Source organism: Tamandua tetradactyla, chromosome 10, assembly GCF_023851605.1.
Source record: "Tamandua tetradactyla isolate mTamTet1 chromosome 10, mTamTet1.pri, whole genome shotgun sequence".
Taxonomy (NCBI): domain Eukaryota; kingdom Metazoa; phylum Chordata; class Mammalia; order Pilosa; family Myrmecophagidae; genus Tamandua; species Tamandua tetradactyla.
Genome location: NC_135336.1, coordinates 9,104,364 through 9,126,502, shown reverse-complemented (window position 1 = coordinate 9,126,502; position 22,139 = coordinate 9,104,364). Strand labels below are relative to the sequence as shown.

General features: G+C 36.5%; 1 protein-coding gene across 4 annotated transcripts in view; it reads right to left on the bottom strand.

Annotated features, from left to right (window-relative positions):
* The window catches only part of TP63 (tumor protein p63), a 143,699-nt gene that overhangs the window by 116,995 nt on the left and 4,565 nt on the right, over positions 1–22,139 (bottom strand). For 2 of the 4 annotated variants that reach the window (XM_077117868.1, XM_077117869.1), the window contains exon 1: positions 19,138–19,552. The exons of the other annotated variants lie outside the window; for them this stretch is intronic. In XM_077117868.1, the coding sequence (XP_076973983.1) occupies positions 19,138–19,440 (303 nt within the window). In that variant the 5' untranslated portion in view covers positions 19,441–19,552. Of the gene's footprint in view, positions 1–19,137; positions 19,553–22,139 lie in introns of those variants that run through there. 4 annotated transcript variants of the gene reach the window in all.

Below are 22,139 nucleotides of genomic sequence, written 5' to 3'. Positions count from 1 at the left end.
AGCAAAGAATACTGAAGTCTACTCATAATGAGGTCTTCATTAGATTCTGTGGGGCATTCAGAAGACTCAGATTGCACCACTCTCCTTAAGGAGCTGACTATTGAAAAAGATGACCCCATTATACAATCAAATAATTCAACAAATATTTGCTGAGCAATTATGGATACTAGGCTTTGTAATGTGTCTTACAGAAAAGAAAGACATGATTCCTGCTTTCAAACAGCTTCCTGGCTGGTGAACAATCTGATGTAACTTATGAATCAGACAGTGACACATTCTTGGAATATAATCAACAATGACAATTTTCACCCTTTTCCTGCAATAACTAAAAATTCATTCAGCGCTACCATATTTAGTAAATGATTTAGCAAATGACTGACTTATGTAAGACAATTCTAGTATGAGAGAAAGAGAGGCGGCATTAAAATAAGAATGTATTTTCTTGTATTCCTGATAAGTTATCACTGGAGATGAGTGCTGAAGAGAAGGTACAGCAATGGTTAGACTTGCCAAAAGTGGCCACTGTGAAGGACAGTATGTTTCAATGTCTGCATGGGGACAGTCATTTAAAAAGTTTTATTTTTCTATTGAGACACCCCTGGTAGGCTACATACACAATCTATAGAGTATTTTTATTTTACTAATATTTTCACTGACACCATATTAATTTTATCAATTATATTAATTCTAAACACATTAGTATGTTTCAAATTAGTATCCACCTAGGAGTAATACAACACCAAAGAAAGATTCAATACAGCTCCTACTCGAATTGGCTATACAATCTGATACAAGTAGAAGGTAGAGTGGCTTGTCAGACATAAAAATATGCACATAAGTAACATCTATTTAATTGTTTTACTGTCCAATATTCTCAAAGGGACTGACAAGGGATAGCATAATAAAATAATTTTCTTCTTTATTTTTTTACCCAAGGTCATTCAATGTGATCATTACAGAAAGTCCAAGTTTTGGAGGATGGTAGAACATACAGAGAGCCTTTCATATTAAACATTTAAAACATACAGACTTGCACAAATAGCATAAGAGAACAGAAGACAGTTTTACTGAGCACTTCTTAAAGCTAGGTTTAATTCTTGTCACTTAATATATGCACGTCCTGATGTAATACTACACCACCCTGGGAGGGGTTTCCATCATAATATTTTACAGATGACGAAAATGAAAGAAAAGGAGATTGCCTGAAGTCACACAACTAGAAATAAACAAATAACTTGCCTGATGTCCCACAACTAGAAAGTAGTAGGCCTGGGTTTGAAACAGGGCTTCTGTAGTCAGATTAAACTACTGTTGTGCTGACCTTGGGCTGAAATTTCAGCAGCCATCTCCATGCACGCTCCTATACTGCTTATAAACATCACTGACAACTGAGTGGTACTTCTGGGCTGTTGTCTGTTTATTTAAATGTGGGCCTCTGCTTTACCATTACAAGGACGTGAAGCTGTTCATCAATTCTCATTACTCTGTTACTGACAGCCAAGTGAATTGTCTGTGTATGTTCCCGTCACAGCCCAGCAGCCAACTGCACAAATCATCTCTTACTGCACAATGGATGATAATACATCATAGGTAGTTTCAAAAGCTTATCATGAGCTTTGAAGTTTTGGGCCAGCCTAAATTGTTTATGATAGGGAATGAAAGAAAATGTTTGATAATTGGATTTTTTGACTTTGAAACAATGTTTCTACTAGGGTTTGGGCCAATCCGACTAAAAACTATCCATAGATTACAAAGAAAATTAAAAAAAAATAATTTGCAACTACTTATATTTATGAGTCAAGATTTTTTAAAAAAAGAATTAGAGACTAGTAAAAGTAGTAAGGCAACCAAAATACAAAATGAATTGGATTTTTAGGCTAGTAAAATTCTCCAATTTCTAAACAAAACTCCCTCTCAAATTGTGTTCACTTAAAACAGCCCCAATGTGTTAAATAACTGTTTCAATAATAAAATAAATATTAAAGAAAGACAACATGTCCTGAGTGATTACCATGTTATGATTTACTTCTTATCTTTACTATCTCTTTAGTTTTCACAATAATAATATAAGCCCCATTTTACAGGCAAAAAAAGACAAACTAGAATTTAGGGTTATTCATATACCCAGGGTATTTGAATACAGAGTCCAAAGTGTTTAGCCCTTAAAATGAATTTCTAAAAGTAGAACATTACTGAATTTGTTTTTGTGTTGGCATTCTCTCTAAGGACTGTTAACAGGAAAAAATGAATTTCAGTTTTCTGGATGATTTTGTCAGTGAAGAAATTGAAACCAGAGAGGCGTAGTGACATGTGTAGGTCACACAGCTAAGTGGAATAGAAAGCCTGGCCAAAATCTAGGGCCCCAAACTTCTAAGGCAGCATACTCTTCTTTACATAAGTCTTTTATACAGACTGTTTGAATCTGAACTTTCTTTTCTCTCGTAATTCAGTCGTAAGTAACAACTTATTTCTATTGCCTATCTGACAATTTGGCAATAGACAAAAACTGAGAATCATGGTTTTCATAAAGCCACTTTTTAGCTAACTTCCTGGTTGGTGAGTATGACAGTTTTCATCATATCATTACAGATGAAGAAAGGAAAACTAAAACAAATCCCAAACTTTCAAAGTCTTTGAGAATTTCTTCAAAAACAAAACTAGCCAAGAAAATGCCTATTTTATCCTTCCCCATTCATGTTTTAATCAGAGGAAGTAAGAAATTCAACTTTTATAAGACTATAAAGAACATCCCATTACTACTACACAAGTTGAAGAAGAGGTACACTTATGCTTTTTTTTCCCACTTAATTCAAATAACAAATGATGCCTATTTAGCTACAAACCACACACAATCAGAATAATATAATGCTATGTAAATCATTACTCAAGATTTTTTGGTGGGGCTGTGTCAGAAAAGAAAATGGAGAGGGGGAGGACCTTGCCTCACTTACACACAACTCAGTTATTACTCTTACATATTGAAGAAAAAATGTAAAGCATGAAACCCACAATTATTAAATATCTCAGCATACATTAAGAATTTTTGTAAGATTTATGTCAGCCTGTGGTTTGTCTCGTTTCCTTCACATTTTATAATTTTCTAATATTTCTAAAAGCCAGGACTGACAAATACAGTTAATATTCTCATAAAATCAACTTCGGGCCGCAGAGTGATGTGGGTTAAAAAGAAGTATGTGATAAGGAGGAATGATTGCATCAAGACAGTTCAATTCCCGTCACATCAAAGAACAACTGCAACCAAGACAAAGTCTCTTCAAAAGGAAGCAAAACAACTCGTTCTGATTACTTTTGTTTTTGTTATTTTTTTTTCAAAGTGGGGTAGTTTGGTTTGCCAATGCATTTTGCCTAAACCAAAGAAGAGCATTTATGTGCAACATTAATACTGCCCCCCAACCCCAACCTGATTTATGCTTCTTTTAGAGAGGTTAATTTTCAGAAGAAATTGACTGAGGAGACCGTCTGTAGAAAGACATTCCGAGGAACTGGTTAGACAAGTAGTTGCTTGGAAGGAACACTGCCTCCGGGCTTGTGAGGAAGATAGAGGCAGCCCATTAAGAGCAGGGAGTGGGAGAGTAACAGAAAGAGTTACTTCTCCTTTCACCAACTCCAGACAGTATTCTTATTTATGACTAATCTTTACTAGTGCAACCCTTACCACCCACCCCGCCTCCACAAAAAAGAACTGATTAGGAAGCATTCATTTTCTCAGATATAAAAATGTTGCTTTTGTGCTCTGGTTTTTTTGCACACACCTCCTCCTCCCCTGAAGGATAGAAAGAAGAGGGAGACATAGTCACAGACTCTTTAGATCCCATGCCGCGCAGCTGTTAGTTAGAACAGGATTTGTTATACAGTGCTTTCAACGGGGCGAATTGGTTTATGTGTTTTCACCGAATGGTTACTGAAAATGTGCTCGCAAGTGCTATGTACTCATCATAACCACAAGGAAAGGTGGAAGAGTCCTAGTGAGATGGAATTCCAGAGCAAAGGACTGGCAATTTATCCCTTGCTGATATGAGAAAATGTAGTAATCACCTAATCCAATGCCCTGCTTTTACCAATAAGGAACCTAGGACCCAGACAACGGAACTCATTTATCCATCTAGAGAAAGCCAATTTGGTGGCATTGTCAGGGCTAGAAGCCAAGGCCCCTGACTCTTAAGCAAGTGTTTTGCATTAAGCCTTGCTATTGCTAAAAGTCTGAATGCTTTTCAAAATGTAAGGGATAGTACATTTATAAGGCCCAAGGTGAAAACCTTGGTTCCTTTCTCTTGCAAAAAGGATTTCCATATCTGTGAAATGTTAATTCTTGAATGTCAAGAAAAGCGACAAAGTATTGGAATATATTTGTTTTCCAGAATCAATTGTTCACAAAACATATTTTTTCTCCTCCTTAGCTTCTTTTCATCAAATCTAATTCCAAAAGCTGAGTTGGCCTTTTTTTTCTAGACAGGCTTATTGCTGAAAAGTAAATAAAATAGCTAAAGGCAGATTATCTTGGTTAAATGGGAAGTGGGCTGCATCCTTTAATTCTATAGTAGAGACAGTTTGTCCGGATTCCTTTGTCTACGGCAAACAACGCTATTGAATCCATAATGCTCCAATAAAGCTCAGTTTATTTAAAAAAAAATACTATGATACTCCACCCAGACATCTAAAAGAGAGGGCTATTTTTAAAAGCTACACTTTATAAGGCCATCTAATTCTAATGTAAAAGAAAGCAGATTGCTAGAGCCATTGGAACAAAGTGCACTCAGTCCCAAGTCAATTCATATGGGTTTTATTTCCACCTTAGTTTCTGATTCATTATTGTGTACCACTGAGCCGCAACACAGAGACATTAAAATTCCTGCTCTCCTTCTACCTATTTAAAAGGGTGTGGTGAGAAATGACTTGAATAATGTCCTTTAAGAGCTCTCAGCTTCTTGGGAGGAGGATGAGTAAACACAATGAAGTAAGAGCTGTTGCTTTAATTCATATAAATGGATTATAAATTCTTCTTGAACAAAAAGAATAATTTTAATAGACCTAGATATCATATTTTAGCTCACACATCTGCAGATAAAATACTTCTGATGGGCAATCCCTCAGCCAGCCTAAGTCTAGAAAGTTGAGAGCCATGAGGATCTCTTCAAAATAGCTCCCAGTAAGAGGCTTATACTGCACATATTAAGAGTGTGGTATATATATACCTTTTACAGATATTCTGAAGAGTCTTCCATAATCCTTCCAATAAGACATATTTAAACCAACTATTAGTTTTATCAGCCTTGGTTTACACCTCTATCCCAGCATTTATCAGCATTGTTCTTGTTTTCTAGTTAGTGGGATATAGTCTGGTGTCCCTGTCTAGATTACATCTGAAAGAGATTCTCATTTTCTTCTCCATATTTACCCCAAGAAATAGCACAACAGTCTGAATAAATGGTGGGGAAGAAAAGTAGACAATGAACTCTGCTTTATCCGAGAAGATCAAGACACCAGAGAGACTTACTCATATGCCTCACACACCCACTTCTCTTGACAAGAGCACATGGCCTTGCAGAGTTTGAGATCTTGCAGAGTTTGACATGCAGGTACCTCCACATCTCCAGCCACCCAGCTTCCAGTTACTCACTCTGTATCCCATGATCAATCAGCTCATCAAGTCCACCAGCATAGAATGTACTAGTATTTGCTGTGAATTGATAACAGCTTCACTATTTTTTCTATCCCCTGCTCTTACCTTTGGATTCCAATCACCAAACTGGCCCAACCTCCATTACACAACCCCCCAAATTCACGTCTCTATTTAAGTAAGATATCTCAGACTGACAGCCTACATACATGTTCCATGTAATTGGGGAACTTTTATTTTTATTTTAATTTTTCTAGGTGAGGTAAGAATTGTCCTGTTCTTTTCGAAGCCCTCAGTTTCCTGTTCTCCTAGATTGAGTGCTACATGCATTTAAGCTGGCAGCCTGTTCCTTAACGGGCTAACTGATTCTCTCTTCCTAGAATAACCTTTCCCTCTTCTCTTTCATAGGTGAAAATTATTTCCTGAGATTTCAAATAGAAAATATCACCAGAATTCCTGTGGAAGTATATCTATACTCTCCCCTGGTACTTAGCACTTTCTATTTCTATCAGAGTTGTTGTATGTAACTCCCTTCCCATAATAAGATGAGAGATGCTTGGGAGCAGAATTTGCTCCTTGTTAAACCGTTTCCCAGATTGTTTTAAGTATAGCATGCAGCAGATGTGTGCTAGATGCAGGGCCACTGAGTTGCTTAATGCCAAGAGACACTATTCTCAAAGAACATAAACACAATGTGAATAGTGTTCCTGAAATTGTGCAGCCTAGTAGTGCACTGCCAATAACTAAACTCTGGTCTGGCCAAGGATGTGTGTCCTTTTACTGTCTTGTCTATCTATCCCTCAATATTTAAGCAACAGATACTTTCCTGGGGGCCATCCTTTACCATCTATTTCATTTTACACACACACACACATCATTGGATTATACCAGTGGTTCTTCAATGTTAATATAGATTGCACCAGAACCAACGGGAGGACTTGCTGAACATATGCTGCCCTCCCCTGAATCTGCCCTCCTCCCCTTTCTGATTCAGTAGGACTAGTGGACCCCCAAAATTGTATTTCTAACAAGTCCCTAAATAATATTGGTGCTACTGGTCCTAAGCCCAACCCTCTAGAAATACTGAAGCAAACTTCCGAGAAGAAGTGCAGCTCAGACTTCATTCTCATGCTAAGACTCAAACATGGATATATTACTATACCCTATTCCACATCATGCTCAATCATTCAACTGAAGCAGGGAGTATGCCATTATGCTAAAGGTACTGAATGGCTCCTAAGTATATAAAACAAAATAATATTTAATAATTAAAGTAAAAAGGGTTTCCTGTGAGTTCTTTGACTACTGAACTGACACAAGTTCATGGCCATTTTAAAAAGTTTGTCTATTTCAGGCCTTTAATTTTAGCTTGAAGAAAAACTCAACTCTAATTTCAAATGGGAAAAGATGGCCAATGTAGATTTTAGCAGCACTCTAAGTCTACCTTTAAATATTTCTACTTTTTCTTTCTTTTATTATCTTCTTCTTTTTCTGAAATGCAAAAAATGTATATCCAACTTTCATTTTTTTTCATGGATCAGTAATTACTGTGCTTAGGATTAATAATTTACTGTTTCCAAATTTACCACATTCTAAAGTGACAACAACATCACCACTAAGAACTGACCACAGGCCAGGCATTGTATTGACTATTTTATATGCATTATTTTAATACTCAAAACAGCTCTTCTAAGGTATGTTACCAACATCATCATCCTAACTTTACAAGTGAGGAAACTGAGGCTTTGAAACGAATCAGCCACAGTCACCCAAATAATGAGCTGGATAGAGCGGAATTCAAATACAGACAGTCATCTACCTTTTATCATGTTACATTGCTTCTAATACTGGATCGAGAAGAAGATCCAGAAATTAAGAAACTTTGATTTAAGCAGACTCTCCCACAAACTCTTATTAGAAATGTTGGAGAAGTCACCATTAATTTCTTTGGATATTAGTTTTCCCGTCTATAAAAGGAAGGTTGGAATAGATCCAGATAATTTCTAGACTCCCTAAATCTAGTATTCTCGAATTTTCCAAGAATTATCAATTAAAACTCTATGAAATAAACTGGTTGATAAGCAAAAGACAGGCGACTAAGAGAATGAGCATTACTTCAAACAAGTCAAATTCTTTGGAAGTCAACATGCTAAGATGCCAATCTGATTAGTCTGTAAGAGGATTCAAGGTCAGAATCAGCTCCTGTGTTTCTACTAAAATCCCTCTCTGTTTATCTGCCCTCTTCAACTCTGCCACTCTGAAGGCGTACACACTGAGAGCAGTGTCTCATGTAACACTGCTGAGGCTCCACCAAAGACAGGTGCTAGGGGAACTATTTCCCTGGGGCTATCATTTCTAACTCTCTTTCCTTGAAAAAAAGAGAGAGGGAGGGGACAGAGTGAAAAGGGTTTCTTTTCAGATTAAACACAGCAACTGCAAACACCTTCCCCTAGGCAATAAATTCTCTGCCAGTGTGTGCTGCAGTTTACCCAAACACCAAAGCAAAAAGCAAACAGACCCTTTTGTCAGGGAGGAACTGTCACCTGTCAAGTGATGCTTGTGAATTTCTGGAGAACAGGAAAAAAAGAAAACCCTTTCCCTCATTTTATTAAGCAGGCTGTTTGTTCAAGGTTTGAAATGCATACTTGTGTTTTAGGTGAAGTCCCTAACTTGGCACTATTGAACAGTGGTGACTTCCTACTGGCTATTCTTTACAAAGACCAGAAGAAAAAAGCAGTCTACTCTTATGGGGACACTGAATTCAGTCTAAACTGAGTGGATACTGGACCACCCCAAAACATTTTTTTGAAACAATAATGTGTATAGATAAATTAGAATAGACAAAATAAGCCATCACAAATCTGCTTTCCCCAAATTAGGAAGCTGTTTGCTTCATAGAACTTGTTTTTGGTTTTGTTGTTTAATTTTGTCTCCATAGCACTAATTCTCAACCCTGCTGCACACACATATCGGTTGGACCATGGTTTTAATGGCACTCGCCTAGGGAAAGTACGAATAGGATGAGTAGAGTAAGGGTTGCAGGCCCTGGAGGAAAAAGGAGACACTTTTCTGTTCATTCCTACTGCAGAACTAATCCTAGTGGAAGGGTTAGAAATGAACCTTCATCCACCTCCCCTTTCAGCATCTATTTCCTCATATTATTCCCATCTCAACAAGGGCTGCCCACTTCACTCCCAGATGCCCCCATCTCTAACATGTCCTGCTCATCTCCAGTCAAAATTTCCTGGAGATTTGATTGCAAAACTGCAATCAAAGGTGTATTCAGAAGAACTATATTACTTTGGTGTGCAAATGGCTAGAAAACGCTTCAGACACCTAGAAGTTTCTGCATTTTTAAAGAGACTGTTGAACTAAAATGATCTTAAATTTGTAGACACTTATACAGTTGCTGGGAATGTATACTGATTATAAACTACCCCTGTAAAGAATATTGTGAGTAAGAATCAATAGCATTGATGTTCATACAATTTTATACAGTAAATACACTTCTAAGCATCTAACATGAGAAAATATTCTGCATGTAAATATCCTTTAAGAAAAAAATCTATGAGTAGGGGAAGGTTAATTAAATGAAGGCACATCCATGAGATGATATTTTAAAGTTGTTTTGGAGATTTGTAAATGAAAGAAAGAAAATGCCCACCATATGATGCAAAGAAAAAGAAGTAGATTACAAAATTTATATATGCCATGATCACAGCCATATTTTATAAGCTCTATTTCTTCTGGAGAAAACACAGGAAAAAGACTAGAATGTTTATAATGTTGTCAATAGGTAAGGATTATAGATGCTTTTCATACTTATTAGTTCTCTTTATTTAGTGTATATTACTTTGAGTCAGAGCAAATTATTTACTTATTTTAATTATAAAAAGTAATACATGTTCACCTACCTACAAGAGTTTTTATGAGAAACATCATAGACGATTGATAAAAATAACAATTGCGGCCATTTATTGACTGAAATTTTATATGCCAGCAACTTCGAATAAAAACAAGTGAGATAATGAAAGAAACTATCACTATTCTCTGAGGTAGATGATAGATATTATAGTCATCCATACAAGTGAGGCAACAGAGGCTCATACAGATTCTGTACAAACGACTCAGCAAATACGGTCAAGACAGAATTCCAACCCCAGCAGGTCTGATTACAAATACCATGCTAGAAATCTAAAGTAATAAATTGCACAGCCTCCATATTAAATATAAGGTTGTCCCGAAACTAAAGCACAGCCCTTTGGTCAAGACTACCTTTACTGGGTTTTAGGAAACCTTCAGGGTTTTAGGAAAAGGGGGAGTAAAAAAGGGAGAAACTAGGGAACGTGGAGAGGAAAAGGTATGCACAGGAAAAACGAAAGGAGGGTGACGGTGAGTAGGTGTGAGTCTCTAAGGACGCCAATGTAGGAAGAGAAGGAAGGAAAATGGAAATGGCCTCCTTGATGTGAAATCTTGATATTGGTGTCAGAAGTACAGTTAGGCGATGTTTTGCTATCTTGGGAGCCTGAGATACCAAGATATATAGGAAGGGGCAGTTATTTGTATGAAACGTCAGGAATCACGTATTTTCTGCCCTCCTGAGCCGGAAGGAGATACGCATTGATGGGGTTTTAGAGTGTCTGGGTAACTTGTACTGTTATGTTAACCAGCCCTTTGTAGCTTGACTGGAATGGCCTACTAAAAATACCTTGTTCACAGAGTATGTGTTCCATATATATTTTAAGAATGAATTTTACCAAATGGAGACTTCAAACAATTGACATGTCAGAAAGTGTTATGAGGCAATTTCATAATGTTATAAGATATCTGTAGGTGTCATTCAAATTGGGTTATAAGGGAGTGAACATGTGTGCATGAAGAGAAAAAGGAAGAGAAAGAGAGAGGAAAGAAAGTAAGAATACTTAGAAACTTGTGATCAGTTAAGAATTCAGCAAGTTAGAGCTTTGGTTTGGCTTAGGGTCCGGTTTAGAAAATACAGGCATTCATTTCCCTTCGGAAAAAAAATCATACTGATTAAATAAAAGTTACATAGAATTCCCTACTCTTCCTGAGAATGTCACACCAGAATCACAGCTTTGGATAAAAGGAAAATCTAATTCATATCTCTAGACTATCATCCTTCTCCTAAGTTCTTTAAAACATGTTTGACAATTGAAAGTAAAAATTATAATATTGACTGATGGAATCTTTAACGTGCCTAGACATAATACAACATAAAGGGAGAAGGCTAAAGAACCCATCCTGTGGTAAGGTTTCTACATTCCATCTGAAGTGGTAAAATTTTGATTCCAAGTAGACTGGGAAGTTATGAATATTGTTATCCCAAGATCTATCACTAATAAATTATACAAAGAGATAGAGAATAAACAAAATAGAAAAATTAAAATAGAATAGAAATAATCCAAAAGAAGACAGAAAAGGGGAAATAGAATATAACAGAGGAAATATCCAGAAAACAAATAGATGATATACTTAAAATTAATGATGCTATTGACAGTCCCTTCTAACACGAAAAAATTAGAATGGCCATAGCCCAAATACCCCTAAAGAGAGGGACAGAAAGATCAAAGGTGATGGTGGAGTTACGGAGAGAAGGTAGGGTTTAACAAACGAATATGATTGCTGAATCATTAAATTGATATTTATCTTAGTCTCCAGTATCTTAGAGCAGCTACAAGTAAAAACCTAAAATTGTGGAATTGTAACCCAAATCAAACTCTGAAATCTGTTCTACAACTGATTGTTTACAATTGTTTAGTGTCTGATTACAAATACCATGTAATTGTTGTGCTGTGCTTTAAAATTTATTGCTTTTTTCTGTATATGTTATTTTTCACAAAAAAGAAAAAAAAGTTGATTCTGGTGATAAAAGAAAATATTTATTCCTTCTAGCCTCCTATATTCCGGAGTGGCTAGAAGGAAAAATCTGACAGGATGGTATGGTAGCCCGTGACAAATTTTGGAATCTGTCCTGTAACTACTTATTGAAGAGTGTTTTGAAAACTATAGCTTTTTTCTTTCTTAGCTTTGTATATATGTAATATTATGCAATAAAAAAAAGTTAAAAAAAAAAGTGGGAGAAAGATCGAAGGTGATGGTGCAGTTATACAGAGAAGGTAGGGTTTAATAAGTAGGTATGATTGCTGAATCATTAGTATTTTCTACTTTTAATCCCAGTATCTTAGTGCAGCTATAAGTAAAAGTCTAAAATGGTGGAATTGTAACCCATACCAAACTCTGAAACCTGTTCTACAACTAATTGTTGCAATATGCTTTGAAATGTATTGCTCTTTTGCATGTATGTTATTTTTCATAAAAAAGAAAAAAATATATGTCTTGTAGCCTTCAGCATTTTGGAGCTACTAGAAGGAAAAATCTGAAATAGTGGAATGATAAACCATAACAAAATCTGAAATCTGTTCTGTATCTACTTGTTGAAGTGTACTTTAAAAATCACTGCTTTTTTTTCTTTTTCTTTGTATATATTTAACAATAAAAACATTTAAAAAATTAATGATGCTAACAATTATACCAAATGCAAATGACATAACTACAGCAATGACAGAGGGTGTGAGAATGGATGAAAATAAAGCAAAACTTAAAAAAATGAGACCCAACTATATATATATGCTTTCTACAAAAACTCACTTCAACTACAGTATCAATATAGTTTAAAAGTAAAAGTACAGAAAAACAACTTACCACACAAAAACTTATTAAATGAATGCTAGATTGGCTATGCCAATATTAATATTAATGAAAATAACAAAGACTTCAGAGAAAAGCACATTACAAAGGATAAGGAGAAATACAATAAGGAGTCAATTAACCAAGAAAATGCAACAATCTTAAATGTAACAACAGAGCTTCAATACAAATGAAGCAAAAGCTGGCAGATCTGAAAAGAGAAAGAGACACATCCATAATTAGAGCTAAAATCGACAATACTCCTCCCTCAATAATTTATAGATTTACTAGAGAGAAAACCAGCAGGGATATAGAAGAACTGCACAATGCCATCAACTAACTGGATATAATTGAAACTTAGAGAACATTCCATGCAAAAAAAGCAGAATAAATGGACTTTTCAAGTGCCCATGGGAAATTCACCAGGTAAAAGCCATATGCTGAGTCATAAAACAACCCTATCTTAACAAATCTGAAAATCTGAAATGAAACACAGTATGTTATCTATATAGAAGTAAAACTATAAAATAATAATGGGAAAATAAAATATCCAAACACTTGGAAATTAAACAATGCACTTCTATATAATCCAGGGTCAAAGAAGAAGTGTCAAATTCAGAAAACATTTTGAACTGAAGGAAAATAAGACTACAACATATCAAAACTTATGGGGTGCAACTAAAGCAGTGTTTAGTGGGAAATTTATAGCAATAAATGTTAATGATAAAAAGGAAGAAAGGTCTCATTTCAATCTAAGCTTCCAATTTAAGAAACTAGAAAAAGGAGATCAAAATAAAATCGAAGAAGCAGAAGAAAGGACATTTAAAAAAAAGATAAGTAGAAGTAATGAAACAGCAATAACAACAACAAAAAAACAACAGTAAAAGAAAAACAAACAATGAAATCAAAAGCTCAATCTCTGAAATATTGATAAAAATGGTAAACCTCTAAGAAGGTGGATTGAGAAAAAAGACACAAATTAAAAACAATATCAGAAACAAAAGAGGGGATATCATTACCAAGGCCTCATTCTTCAAAAGGGCAATAACGGAATATTCTAAACAATTCTCTTCATGTAATTTCAGCAACTGTGATGAAATGAACCAATTCCTCAAAAAATGACAACCTGACAAAATTCACCTAAAATGGAATAGGTAATATGAATAGTCCTATAACTATTAAAGAAATTGATTATATTATTGAAATCCTGAAAGGACGTCTCCAGTTCCAAATAGATTCACTGGCTAATTCTAACAAACATTTAACAAGAAATTATATCAATTCTGCACAGTTTTTCACGAATATAAAAGGCACTTCACGCAGAGCAAAAATACAGAAATTACTCTGTGGCTCTTAAATCACAGGACTGCCAAAATGAAAATGGCCACACATCATAATTATCAATACTATCTTTCAATGGTGGGGTTAACTCTGATTTGCTTCAAATCATAGTTTCCTTCCTATCCATCAGTCTTACCTGTCATCCTATTATTTTAGTTATTACAAACAATACTGCAATAAAGTCTATGTCACATATATATGCATGTGTGTGTGTGTGTGTCCTTGTTTTTTTGTTTGTTTATTTTTTATTATTTTTTTTACATGGGCAGGCACGGGAATTGAACCCGGGTCCTGTGGCATGGCAGGCAAGCATTCTTGCCTGCTGAGCCACCATGGCCCGCCCTATTTTTAACAGTTTTACGGTATAAATTCCTAGCAATGGAACTGATGGCACAAAGAGCAAGTGCTTTTTTTTGGGAAAAACATTTTTTTTAAGTTAAGTGTGCAAATAGAAAGCTGAAAACACAAGAAGCAAAGAACACAAAAGTCAACCAAAATCACAAGCAGTTTATGGTTTGACATATCCTTCTAGGTCCTTTATGTGTACATACACAATTGAGCATACATTTTTATGTGGTTCAGATCATAGAGAATGTATCATGCTTTTTCATGAATATTTCCCAAAGTCCCAGAGCCATGAATACTGTGATAACCAAGAATACATGACACCAACTCAAGGAACTACCTGAAAATGCGGAGCTGTGTTCCAGTAGCCATGGTTCTCGAAGATGATTGTATAATGATACAGCTTTCACAATGTGACTGTGATTGTGAAAACCTTGTGTCTGATGCTCCTTTTATCTACCTTATCAACAGACTAGTAAAATATATGGAATAAAGATGAATAATAGGGGGAACAAATGTTAAAATAAATTTAGAGTGAAATGCTGGTGACCGGTGAGGGGTGGGGTGAGGGGTATGGTATGTATGAATTTTTTTCTGTTTTCTTTTTATTTCTTTTTCTGAATAGTTGCAAATGTTCCAAGAAATGATCATGATGATGAATATGCAACTATGTGATGATATTGTGAATTACTGATTATATATGTAGAACGGAACGATCAAAAGTTATGAATGTTTGTGTTTGGTGTTTTTTGGTATATTAAAAAAATAAAAAAATTAATTAAAAAAATACATGACACCAACTCAATTAGGGGGCAAAATGTCTTCCTGTATTTCTGGGGGCAAAAATTTCATAGAAGGCAAAAATGGAAACAGGCCTCTTTAGATATTGGCAGAATTACAATTACTGCATTCCTTAATGCTCAATTTAAATGAGACACAAAGCAAGAATACAAAAAGTAATGTATCTAAGATAATTCATTGTCAAATCTATATTGAAATAGCAAGGTATGTTTCCATTGAGTTATTTAACATTTTCCTATGGTACAGCCAAGAGATGTGCAAATACAAGGGTTACATTAAAATGGAAATATGAGCACATCTGCATACATCCCTCCCCCTGCACTCTCTTCTGCCCCTGTGTAGCCTGCCGAATGAACAAGTTCTGATGCATACTGCTCAGAGGTGGTTCAACAATTCCATGTCAAAGATGCTTCTTTTCTATTAACAAAAAGATATTTATAAATCCATTAATTCCCTAGCTCTACTTTTTATCATACATTGTCATTTCAAAAAAAAGCTAAAAAGCTTAGCTGTTGTGAAATCAGGACTCTTATCTGCAATAAACACAGGTATTTTACAAAAAATGCACATAGAACTAGGGTTATAATCTAAACCTGTCTTCTAGATATAGAGATCCTAGCAAAGAGCCCTTCCCTTTCCCTTCCTCTTTCACTACTCCAATGACTAAGAACAGAAATACATCTAGCTCCAAGAGGTGGATTAACAAAGCTCCCTCCCAGAAGACATTCCTTCCCATGAACTAACACAAGGGCATTTCTATAGGGACTATTGTTCTACCTCTATTTTTAATATGTTTTGGACACTAGGACTTGTCCTTTAGTACACAGCAATAACTAAAATGCCTATATAGAACAATGGTCAAACAATCTGAATTTGTCTAACAACTCACATGCAAAGAACCCTTCCCTCTGCACTTCCTTCCTGCTCCTCACCCCCTCAGCATATTGTTCCAAGGCATCCAGTTTAATAATGCCATTCCTATATATTAACAGAAAAAAATATTTCAAGTATTCTTTTACACTCTCTACTTTTAACATTTGTTGTATATATCTAGGCATCTAGAAAGACTAGATGTTTCAAAGGAGGAGTTAAACTTATCCATGATACACACGGTAGCACTGAATAAACCATACACATGTAACAAAGAATACAATCTGAAAGTGTCTTCTAAATAGGAACTTTCTGGACTAGAATCCTTCCCTTTGTCATCTCTATCAACCCACTGGTTGCATCTGCAATGTTTAGAGGGTTTTTGAGCAATTTTGCTTGCACAAGTAAAATTCTGTCATTTTCAGAATAAAGTCTTCCCTATAAATTTTAACGCAAAGCGTATTAATTTATTAGCTACTTCAGTTTTCACGTACTGGCAACTTCTCTAACATATAGAAAGACTTGAAGGTTAAAAAAAAATAGGATTCATCTGCCCACTATATACACAGTAAGCAAAATGCACAGTAAACAAAATGCACAGAACATACAGGACGATGATTTATCCTGCCTAACTCTGAATTTACTTGCATAGAGCACTTAACACTTCCTTCTTTCCTCCTCCTCGAAACAACACAAACAATATGTACTGCTCTGGAGGTGGTCTGACCATTTCCAAAAAATATTTCACATGAATTTTAACAAAACAACATCTACAAAATATGCCATTTTACCACTTCTGCTTTTAACATACTTGGTGCACTTTTAAACATTTAGAAAGACTAGATGTTTCAAATTTGCCCACTATATACACAGTAGCATTGACTAAACTACACACATGTAACATGGTTGTATGTGAAAGTGTCTTCTAAATGGAAACATTCTTGTCTAGAGCCCTTCATTTCTCCTAATTCCTTCTCTCCGCCTCGAACCGAATGGATGAGTTACAGGCACACATGACTCTCGGATACGGTTTTACAATTTCGTTTCCAAAAGTCATTCTCAGAGAACAGCCTTTCTGTGAATTTTAACACAATAGTGCAAAATGTGTTAGTTTACAAACTCTACTTTTGTCATACATTAGCAACCTCTTTAATATCTAGAGACTAGATAAAAAATTAGGACTCATTTGTTCAGTATATACACAATATATGTAGTACCGAAAAGTTAAATGAATTCACATAACATATAGGCAAGGAATGATAAGAAATTTTTTAGTACACACTAGCAAAACACCTTTTGCCATTTCTTCCCTCCTATACCTCCCTCAAATCAATAAATAAATACAAGAGGACAATGTTCAGAGATGACTTAACAACTTCATTCTGAAAGACAGTATTTCCCATCAATGTTTAAAAGCTATTTACAATGTTATCCTGCTATCTCCATTTTAAAAATTTTTTCTTTCTTTTTTTTTATTACATAGGTAGGCACCAGGAAATGAACCTGGGTCTCTGGCATGGCAGGCAATAACTTTGCTACTGAGCCACCATTGCCCCTCCCCACCACTATCTCTATTTTTAAACATGTCAAGCACTTCTACACATTTAGAAAGACTAGTTATTTCAAAGAAGAAATAATTTGTTCACTGCCTACATAGTATTGCTTTAAAAAAAATACTATGCACACATAGCAAGGGCTGTAATCTGAGGTATCTCCTAACCATGACCATCTTGGCCTTAAACAATTCCCTTTTCGCTTCCTTTTCTCCACCACCAGATCAGTGGGCAAGTCCAGGCAAGCGTAATGCTTAGAGGTGGTTGAACAAATTCATACCCAAAAGTCACTTACAGAAGATGAGTTTTCCAATGAACTTCAACACTAAGCATATAAAACACGCTAGCATTATTAACTCTGCTCTGTCATACACTGGCAACCTCTTTAACATCTACAAACCAGATGTCCCAACACTAGGACTCGTTTGTCCATTATATACACTCTATACACAGCCGAGCAAAACGCACAGAACATACAGAAAAAGTTCTGTCTGAACACATTAGTATATCAACTTTTGCAACTGCTTCCTTCCCACCTCTTCCAAACCACTGAACGAGTGTCTTGATGGTAGTCTGCTGCTCACAAGATGGTTTAACAACCCTATTTCCAAAAGACACTAGTTCCTATGAATTTGAGGAAAATGATATTTACAAAGTTCTACTTTTAACATATATCGGGCACTTCTCAACATCTAGATGATGAGATGTTTCAAATGAGGACTTAGTTTGTCCACCATATACAGAGCACTCTTGAATAAACTGTATACATGTAACAACAGTTAATCTGAAAGTGACTTCTAAATATGAACATTCTAGCCCAGAACCCTTCCCTTTTATCCCTCTTCCACCAACCTAGGGGGCTACAAGGCTCAAAATTTCAGAAGACAATCTTTCCTAGGAATTGTAACACAACCTATACAAGACACACTAGTTTCCTAATTCTTTTTGGCAAACACCAGCAACCATTTTCACATCTATAACACTAGATGTAAATTAGGACATGTTCATATACTATAGACACAGCAAAGTAAAACCAAATACACAAACTTCGGGACGATGGTTAATCTCGCCTCATTATAAACACACTGGCACACAGTCCTTTACACTTCCTTCTCATTCCCCCCACCCCGCAAACCAGTACACAAAATACACACTACTCAGAGAGCTGGTCTGGCCATTCCAAAAAACCTTATAATATTTCTTATGAATTTTAACAAGATAATTACAAAACGTGGCTTTTTACTATCTCTACTTTTAACACATGCCAGGCACTTAAGAACATCTAGGAAAATGAGATATTTCAAAGAGTACTTGGCATTGCCAACTATATAGAGAGTAGCGAGGAATAAAATGTACACACCGAACAATAGTTAGACCATTAAAATAACTTCTGAATATGACTCTCTGGCACAGAACCTTCTCTTCCTCTTCTTAGCCTTCTACTCCACAACCTCCAGCCCACAGAATAAGTGGATGTGTGTCATTCTCAGTGTCACTCCCAGAGACAATCTAAATTCCATTTCTAAGTCATTTCCTGACGACTTTTTTTTTTCTAACAAATGGGCATTACAACTTGCGTGATTTTCTAACGCCCCTTTGTCTTAGTCAGCAACCTCTTTACGTCTAGAAAGCCTAGATGTGGCAAACATTCTCCTTTAAAAGGTTGGGGGGGGGAATTGAGAGCAATTTTTTTCATATTATACAGAGGTCTTCTAACAACCGCCAGTAAATCTTCCTAAAGGCTGATGAGCACGTCTTACTGCACCAATGTGGCATGGCAGTCCACGATTTCTCTTTTCCAATGTCAAGCAAGGGCTGGGAGAAGACTAAGCGCACGTGGCCCGCTAACCGTCCACCCAGCGCGGTCCAGGTTCCGCTCACCTTCCAGGCCCTGTCAGCCGTGGGCTCTCCTGGCTGGGGCGAGGGGACGTCTTGCTGATTTGGGACGGGGCTGTCACCCCGCTTCCGCATCTGCATGGCTCCACGGCCTGCAGAGACGCCGAGCTTGAGTCCACGTCGACCCATCTTCCGGGCCCTCGGGTTCCCAAACGGCCCTCTGGGGTGTCTGGGAGGTTGCCTTCCTCTCCCCGCTGCGCCCAGGTTTGGGCGGGGAGACCCGGCAGCTGGTGGGGTCCCGGTCCGGTGAAGCCGCCGCCACCGCCGCTGCTGACCGCAGGACTTCATGGTGCAGGAGAAGCACAAGTCCGCAGTAGCCTCAGGGATGGACCCGGCCACTGCGCAGTCGCAGGCAGGACACCGGGCCGAGACCACGGGACACCCCTGACCCCAGCGTATCCGCCCCCACGGGGGGCCGGAGGGGCCCGAGGGCCCGGAAGACGCAGGCCTCGCTCCACCTTTCACCGCGCTCCGCTGGAGTTGGGCAAGCGCTTTTAAAATAAATGAGAGGAGATACGTTGTCCTCCAAATATATTGTATCAATTTGCATTCCTACCAAGAGTGATTACGATTGCCTGCTTCCCCGCCGCCTCACCCGCTTTGATTATTGAGTCATTCAAATCTTTGCTATCGATAGGTGATAATCTCGACTTTAGTTCAGACTTCTTTTTTAAAACAGATCGAACGTTTTATGCCTGTTAAAAATGTTATTTTAGCATGTGTGTTTTACCGGTCCTTTTTGTCAATGTTGGTATTGTTCTATTACTCCTGTTGACTTGCAAGTAATTAATATATTAGGGTTATTAAACCTTTGCCATATGCTATAATTTTAAGTTTCTGTTGTCTATTTTCTCGCCGTAAATTTCTCTTTAGTAAGGTTTTTTCAGTCTTACCTTTTAGAATTTCTGATTTTCACATTTTTAAAAAATTATTTTAACAAGTTACCCAAACTTGCCCTCCTCTTTGCTCCTAATAATTTGATCAGCTCCACTCATATTTCAAGGCCTAAATAAAAACCAGCTTCTCTGTAATGTATGACTTGTCTTTCTCAGACATAAGTCATTCCTCTTTATGGGCCTTTAAAAAAATAAAATACATACAGCCGAGTACCTGTTATAGGGGATTTTGTACACACTTATCTTTTCTGCAATATCATGGACTTCTCAAGGGAAGATTCCATGATCTCTTCCTCTGTGTCATCGAAGATAGAGAATATAGTAGGTACTAAACAAATGTACTTTGTTAGACTTAGTATACTTTATTTTAAATTTTATATGAATTCTAGATTTTATAAGATTTAGGGCATTACGCTAGGTGCACAAACCTTTCCAGTTACAAGTACACAACCAAGATAATGCTTTTTTGATATGTAGAGTTGAAGTTATTTTGTGTATAACCGGGACACTGAAATAGAAGTAAAAAAAAAAACCAGGTGGTTTTAGGTAGTTATTACTAAACTCCTTAGTAAAACTCAATTTAGCTTAGAAGAGTTTCCCTCAGAGCACAAAGAATAAATAAATGCAAAAATAAGGATTATGTAGCTACCATCAATCATTCCTGAGGAACATTTAAGTGTTAACATCATTATCTACCTCTTGAAGATATGGCAGGCATGCTTAGACAGTTTATAAATAATGCAAATCTGAGATACGAAGTAACATATTAGATACAGCGTCAAGAACCAACAAGATAATAACAGGTTGGAAACATACATTAAAATATGAGGTCTATTTGAGAAACCCCGTCTACCTTCACTTACTAACCCAACAGAGTTCATTCTTCAGTGACACTAAAATCATTCTAATGGACAAGACACACACGTTCTCTACGATTCAAATTTCCTTTGTAAAGATTCAGAGCGAAACATTTTAATTCCATTTCACAACTAGTTATTAAGGTGAAGATTGTAGCAAAGTCAATAAAAATGAGATGACTTTCTCAATTTCAAGATTTCCTTCCTTAATAATTTGACATGTCTTACCATGTCCACAGATTCATATTTCTTGCAAAGTAAGAGAATGTTTGGCTGAGATCCCAACATTGTTTTTGATATTAAATGCAAGAGGAAAGTAATTTATGTGTGGAGGTTTGAAACCATTTAGCTATCAACCTATACACAGAAAAGTGAAAATATATGATGCCAAAGTAATGAAAGAAAGGAGTCTCATACTAAATACAGCAACAGTCAGTTTAGAAGACTAGGAAACTAAGAGAAGTCTGGTTCTTGTTTTCCAAAGTAGAACACACTTATTATTAACATCCTGAACAAGCCCATCATTTTGCCGCTCTTGCTGCAGAGGGCTACAGTTCTTATATAGCCCCATCTATGAAGCTATGGTAGCTATGTGGACATACATGAGGAAGCTGGAGTAGTCCAAAGATAAGGAAAGAACCAGAAATCGTTATAGAGCTAGAATTTATTAAGAAGGTCTCAGTTCTTTGGAGGAAAAAATAGGGCAGCCACAAATAAGCGAGTTTGCTTATTCAATCAAGTTCATCCTTACTCAACCCTTCCATTTCTTTCAATACAGTTGTCCCAAAGTGTCCTCTTTTGTTTCCCCCATTGGTAAAGACCATTTCGTTTTCTGGATCTTTCTGAATCACCTCAATCTCTTACTCCTCTCATACTATTTTCTATTCTAGGCCTTATTTCCTGATTTTTCTTATTATCCTGTTTAGCCTAGTAAACAAATTCAAACTCAGGGTACTAATAAGTGATGGTAGAACCCAGTTTTATTATTCTTATTAGCAAATGGTGTCATGTGCCTTCTCCAAAGATGATAATCCCATGCAGGGAGTAGGGGGTTTCCCCACAAAGGAATTCTCAAAGTTCACACAGACAGATGGGTACTCAGGGAGAAATAGAGCTCAATTTCTTTTTAAATACGAATACTTTGGAGGAAGAATAGGAAAAGAAAATACTGACTCCAGTGATATGGGTTGAATATTCATATGCTGCTAACTGCGCATGTGAACCTAAAAAAGCT